This window comes from Neophocaena asiaeorientalis, unplaced genomic scaffold (genome assembly GCF_003031525.2).
Source record: "Neophocaena asiaeorientalis asiaeorientalis breed wild unplaced genomic scaffold, Neophocaena_asiaeorientalis_V1.1 scaffold283, whole genome shotgun sequence".
Taxonomy (NCBI): Eukaryota; Metazoa; Chordata; class Mammalia; order Artiodactyla; family Phocoenidae; genus Neophocaena; species Neophocaena asiaeorientalis.
In genome coordinates this window covers 2,521,967-2,528,805 of record NW_020172827.1, presented here as the reverse complement: position 1 = coordinate 2,528,805, position 6,839 = coordinate 2,521,967, and the positions used below count along the sequence as shown (strand labels likewise).

General features: G+C 42.0%; 1 protein-coding gene across 1 annotated transcript in view; it reads left to right on the top strand.

Moving 5' to 3' along the window:
• Positions 1–6,014, top strand: part of ALDH9A1 (aldehyde dehydrogenase 9 family member A1) — a 28,733-nt gene extending 22,719 nt beyond the window's left edge. Inside the window, exons 9-11 of the mRNA XM_024741977.1 lie at positions 626–767; positions 3,565–3,677; positions 5,260–6,014. Coding sequence (XP_024597745.1) covers positions 626–767; positions 3,565–3,677; positions 5,260–5,354 — 350 coding nt within the window. The 3' untranslated portion in view covers positions 5,355–6,014. The remainder of the gene's footprint in view (positions 1–625; positions 768–3,564; positions 3,678–5,259) is intronic.
• The last annotated feature ends 825 nt before the right edge of the window (positions 6,015–6,839 follow it).

The following is a 6,839-nucleotide window of genomic DNA, read 5'->3' as shown; positions in this document are numbered from 1 at the left end:
TCCCCCTTTTTTTTTTTTTGGCTGCGCTGAGTCTCTGTTGTGGTGCATGGGCTTCTTTAGTTGTGGCACGTGGGCTTCTGTAGTTGTGGCATGTGGGCTCCAGGGCACGCAGGCTCAGTAGTTGGGGCGCGTGGGCTCTCCAGTTGTGGCGTGCGGGCTTAGCTTGTCGCCTGCATTGGCAGGCGGACTCCCAACCACTGTGCCACCAGGGAAGCCCCGAAACATTACTTTTTGATGCTTCATAGAAGTTCATCATTGGGTTGTGTACCATTCACGTGATCATCCCATCTATTTTGGATGTCTAGTGTGTTGCTTCTAGTTTTGACTGTCACAGGGATGTTGTGATGGAAGTCCTTGTATGTACATCCTTGTACACCTCATTAGCTATTTCCTTATGATGAATTCAAAAAAGTAGATTTAGAATGAACACAGAGGCCGTGGCTCCTTAATATGTAGTGTTAAATCGTCATGCAGAAAGGATGCTCGGATTTATATTCACACTGAAAATGTCACATTGAAATTTCTCTAAAGCCGTGTATTCACTGTTTACTATGAACAGGAAATTTTAACGTGCCAGAAATAATCATTCCTTTGCTGATGTTTGGTTTTTTAATAATGTTTGCAGCTAATTGTAGAGATGACATGACCTGTGTGAAAGAAGAGATTTTTGGACCGGTTATGTCCATTTTATCATTTGACACTGAAGCTGAGGTTCTGGAAAGAGCCAATGATACCACTTTCGGACTAGCAGCTGGTGTCTTCACCAGGTAGGTGGGGAAGGACACCCCAAGTGGCTTTGAAGAAATGGGGCTGCAGTGTCTTCTTAGATATTTAATTGATCTTATTCCCTCACTGGAGTTTGCCCTCACTGCATTTTCATCAGCACTTTCTATTTGCTTCAGCTAAAGTCAAAAGATGGCAAAGTAGCATTTCACAGTTAGCCCTGAATAGCCAGAGAACCCTAGTGTTGAGTTTAAATTAAGCTATTAGCTTTATTGATGAAAATTCTATCCTTTTTTCATTCATACATTGAATAAATATTTAAGTTTCTGATCTATGTAAAGCATCATGTTAGGTGCCTGTTAAAAACATGTATGTCAAGGAATTTAGAAATCCATAAGCATATGAATACTGGGCAGTATCCTTCAAAGCCATGATTTTTAGCTTTATAGAAGTCCCTAAATTGGAATGCATTGTAACACATGTGGGCCTTTTTTCTATTGTTGTGTATTTAGGGTGCTATTTCCAATTTTAACTGTTGCAAGTAATGTTGGGATTAATATCTTTGTACATAAACTTTAACCACTATAAGAAAAACAGAAAGTGATTTCGGAGAAAAATTTCTTAGAAAATTCTTGTAGGTTGCTTGTTTATGTACAAAATCTGATTAGTCTTTGGCAGTAGTAGGCAGTTTTCTAAGACTGTTTTACACTTGGGATTATGCTGTTTCTTTAGTGACATACAAGGTTATTATTTTTTGTAGATTTGTGGTCAGGAACGTGGGATGGAAGACCCAAGTCTCCCTTGAGGACCTGATGTAGTAGCTTCTTTTTGAGTTCTGAAGAAAAAAATGAGGAGCTACTTTTTTTTTTTTTTAATAGACTTTATTTTTAAGAGCACTTTTAGGTTCACTGCAAAACTGAGTGGAAGTACAGAGATTTCCCAGCTACTCCTGCCCCACACATGCATAGCCTCCCCCATGATCCACATCCCCCACCAGAGTGGAACAGTTGTTAGAATTGATGAAGCTACATGAACACATCTTTATCACCCAAAGATTATAGTCCACATTAGGGTTCACTCTTGGTGTGCATTCTATGGGTTTGGACAAATGTATAATAACTTGTACTCACTGTTGTAATATCATACAGAGTAGTTTCACTACCCTAAAAGTCCTCTCTGAGGAGCTGCTTTTTTGTTTGTTTTGTTTTGTTTTGCTTTGTTTTTTGGGGCTGTGCCTCACAGCTTACGGGATCTTAGCTCCCCGACCAGGGATTGAACTGGCGGGCTCTTTAGTTGTGGCATGTGAACTCTTAGTTGCAGCATGCGTGTGGGATCTAGTTTCCTGACCAGGGATCGAACCCAGGGCCCCTGCATTGGGAGTGTGGAGTCTTAACCACTGCACCACCAGGGAAGTCCCAGGAGCTGCTTTTTTTGATTTGAGGATTGAGTGGGATAAGTCTCTCCTCTTGCTTTGCTTCGCCACCAAAATACAGACAAAGGCCAGTTACAAAGGAGGGTAACTCCTTTTTTTCTTTTTTTAAACAGCTTTGTTGGGATAATTCATGTACCAAACAATTCACCTATTTAAATTGTACAATTCAATAGTTTTTAGTATATTTACAGATTGTACAACTGTCATAATCTAATTTTAGAACATTTTCTTCATTCTAAGAACAATAACAGTTACTCTGCATTTTCCCCTCCCCCCAGTCCCTGGCAACCACTGATCTACTTTGTCTTTATAGATTTGCATATTTTGAATATTTTACGTAGATGAAATCATACAGTATGTGACCCTTCACGACTGGCTTCTTTCACTTAGTTCATCTACTGGCTTCTTCTCAAAGTTCATTTACTGTTATAGTATGTATCACTACTTTATTCCTTTCTACTACTGAGTAATATTCTGTAGTATGGATATATCACATTTTGTTTATTCATTGACCCATTGACAGACATTTGGGCTGTTTCTACTTTTTGGCTATTATGAATAATGCTTCTGTGAGCATTCATATATGAGTCTTTGTGTGGATATTTGTATATTTCATTTCTGGTATATACCCAGGAGTGGAATTGCTGGATCCTATGGTGACTCTGTGTTTAACTATTTGAGGAACTGCTAAACTGTCTTCCGAAGTGGCAGTACCGTTTTACATTCCCATCAGCAATGTATAAGGGTTCCAGTTTCTCCACATCCTAGCCAGCAATTGTTATTGTCGGTTCTCTTGATTTTAGCCATCCTAGAGGTTGTGCAGTAGTGTCTTGTATCAGTTTTAATTTGCATTTCTGTGAGTTGTCTTTTTACTTTCCTGATAGTCTCATTTGCAGCACAAAATTTTTAAATTTTGTCAGTGTAATTATTCTGTTTTTTCTGTATCTGTTACTTTTGGTGTCATGTCTAAGAAGATTGTATCTAACCGAAGGTCATGAAGATTTATTCCTGTTTGCTTCAAAGAGTTCTGTGGTTTTCACTCTGACATTTTAGGTCAGTGACCCATTTGAGTTAATTTTTGCGTGTAGTGTAAGAAAGGGATCTTCCTTCATTCTTTTGCATATGTATATCCAGTTGTTCTAGCACTATTTGTTGAAAAGACTATTTTCCCCCATTGAATTGTTTTGGCATCCTTGTTGCTGCTGCTTATTTTATACATGCGTTTGGATGAGACTATAAAATTCAAATCCTTATCTATTTTGCATGGATGGTATAAGATTTAAAAACACAGTTTGAAGAAACAAGAATTTGGCAATGTCTTGAGACCCTTAGAAGTGACCGTCTAACTTTTCCTGGTAAGATTGTAGCAAAAGAAACTGTGAATAACCAATGCATTTTTTTCTTCATAGGGACATCCAGCGTGCCCACAGAGTGGTGGCTGAGCTTCAGGCTGGAATGTGCTTCATTAACAACTATAATGTCAGCCCAGTGGAGTTGCCCTTTGGTGGATATAAGAAGTCAGGTGAGGATCTGGGAACCGTGAAAGCAAACCTCCGTCTCTAGAAACACTGGTCATAATTCAGTCCTTATGGAACAGGTTCCTAAACCTGTGTGTGTATCAGAATCACCTGGAAAAGTATATGAATTCCTGGTCCTCCCCAGGCCCATTGTATCCGTCTCTGGGAATGGAAGCTGAGCATCTTTATTTTTTCCAGAAGCTCTCCAGAAGTCTTTGAGGTGTAGACTGGATTGTGAACAGCTGACATATATCTGAAAAAGGTTTATCTCGTGGGTAGGATTACTTTTTCCTCACAGTCTGTGATTGCCATTAAGTGTAAAACCACCCCTAGGCGTTCTAACCATGGCAAGTTTGTAAATCTAGTCTGTTAGGAGATTTGAGGCATCAGGAACATAGCCATTACTTTGAGGTTCTTTCTTTGGAGTTTGTTGCTAATTTCACCAATTCTGTATGAAAATTGGTTTGGACTTTGTAGGTGCGCCATTCTAAGAGTCCGACCCCTACTCTCCTGGCAGATATTTATGGCCATCACCGTGTTGGCAAACATATAAACACGGATGAATGATGATGAGATGGTGGGTGTTAATTTGACAGTTTTATTTGGTATTGCGTTTGGTATCATTCTGGCATTCTCTAGTCATACTTCACTAGTCATCCTTGTCCCTATGGGGTACCTGGAGGAGCTGTAACACAGACCTAAAGGCAGGGTAGGAACCAAGGCTCTGTTTTATTCATTCATAACCCTCAGTTTGTTTGGAATCTGCAGCTTTGGCCTCAGTGGGGCCTCTGAGGCCAGCTTTCCCTTCCCTAAACCTGAATCTTTGGATCAGTGCCCATGGATATGCCTATATGAGATGAGAGGGACAGAAAGCTGGCCTAACATGCCCAGTGGGCTCCATGCTGAGAGGATTTGGAAAGGAACAAAAGGCAGAGTGAGGCCTTAGCAGGGCCATTGTGTATGTCGCATTTGGAATGATGCCCCCTGGAGATGTGCATTTTTGGAGACTGGGCCTTGCTCTTAGGATGCAGAGCCTGCCTCAGTCTGGGGTAGGGGACACAAGGAAGGCTGTCCTGTAACCTCATCTACTATTGATTGGGCAGTGTCTTGGCTTTGAGTAACCTGAGAGCCTAAAGGGTCCACTCCCCACGTGAGTGGACAGAGTATAAATAGTAGGTGCTCTTACAGATTTAGTATAAGAGAAGGTTAATAAGCCTATTATGTAGAGTTAAGTTCTAAGTTAGCACTGACTTTCAAAGGCATCAGGTTGATTGATAATTGTAGAGAATGCTCTAATGCTTGATAAGAAAGTCTGAACATTTTTCGACCTTAGTCTAGAAGAGTAGATACTAGAAGTTAAGAGTCGTACTGGTAAGAAATGAAACCTAAATATTTCCCCGTCCCCGAAGGCTAGTGTGTCACTTTTCCCACGTCTAGCTCCACAGTTAATACATGCAGTTGAGGACTTGATCCCAGAACTTCTTGGCTCTGCACTCTTCTCCAGCCCTGGGAGCCGTGCCTGTTTCTGCAGGTCACTGTGGCTGGATTACCGCAATGGCTCACCCTCACCCCTTCTCTTCCTTTCAGGGTTTGGCAGAGAGAATGGCCGTGTGACAATTGAATATTATTCACAACTAAAGACTGTGTGCGTGGAGATGGGTGACGTGGAGTCTGCTTTTTGAAAACGTACAGAGAAGCCAGTGAACACGGCCGGGCCTGGGAATAATGAGAAGCGGCTCTCTTGTCCGCGGCGGTGCAGCCACCTACCAGTTTAGATCCAGAATGTTGGCCATTCAGGATAAGAGAATGGTTCAGTGTTACTCTTCATCTCTCAATCAATTTCCTAAGTGAAAATGTGCGTAAGTGCCTTTTAGATGCTAATCAAGAAAGCTGTGATTTTCCTTAAAGCAAATTTCTGGGAAATCTTTTGAGAGCCACTAGCCACTACTGGAAAACAGGGGGAGGGACCAGGATTGTTCTTCCACAGAGCCGACCCACTGACAGGTTCATTCTCTAGCTTGCTTTAAAGAACCCGTGCCTTTATAGAGGTTCCTGGGGGAATCAGCAGAGATTTCTGCTCCTTGACGTTTTTAAAGAGATGGCCCCTTGTCATTCCATTCAGAAGGCTGGCAGTCGGGAGAGAGGGCTTGGCTTATTAATAGACGGGTCTGTTTGGTGTGAATGCTGACTGGCCAGAGCCAGCGCTGTGGGGATGGGGGAAACCGGCTCCAGTCCTTGAGTTACAGCTTGCTCTCTTATGACAGAAGAGTTTCCTTTTAAACGTACAGATTATTTGTAATCCACTGCAGTATACTGGAACTAAATAAATCATACCGTCAGTCCTTTCAGTGTCATGTTTTGAAGCTATACACATCTCAGGGTTATAGGAGGACACAGGATAGGGCTAAAGTTAAACGTTTAAGGCAGAGGATTTGACCTTCTTTGCAGTGAGTACATGTGGGCAGGCTTCTGTTGCTGTAATGAACTTTCAGTGGCCCATTCAGACTTCTGGGCTCCATGTTCTTCCCAGACCAGATAAACTGGGCCTGTCCTTAAAGGGCTGTCAGATCATGGTGACTTCTCAGACTGTTGCAGTGATCCTCATCTTGCCCTCTTATCTTCCCTTCAGGGGAATAATTTAGATTTAATAGTGGTATTAGGGTTCTCCAGAGAAACAGAACCAATAGAATAGAACAGATACGTATAAGAGAAGATTTCTTATAGGAATTGGCTTACGTGATTATGGCGGCTGCGAAGGCCCACAGTCTGCTCTCCATAAGCTGGAGATCCAGGAAAGCTGGTGGTGTAAAACCAGGAGTGCTGCTGTCTGAGGGCAGAAGATGGATGTCTCAGCTCAAGCAGAGAGAGTGAGTTTGCCCTTCTTCTGCCTTTTTGTTCTATTTGGGCCCTGAATGGATTGGATGATTCCCACCACATGGGGAGGGCCGTCTGCGTTACTCAGTTCACCAGTTCAAATGCTGATCTCTTCTGGAAACACCCTCATAGACATACCTAGGCATCCCATCGCCCAGTCAGGTTGACATGTAAAATTAATAATCACAGTAGCTAAGAGGTAAGGGATGATTCTTGTTACTGGGCCTGCATCTGATTATCTATTATGATGGGCAGAAACTGTAGTTAGAGGATGAGAACAATTGAATCAGCCT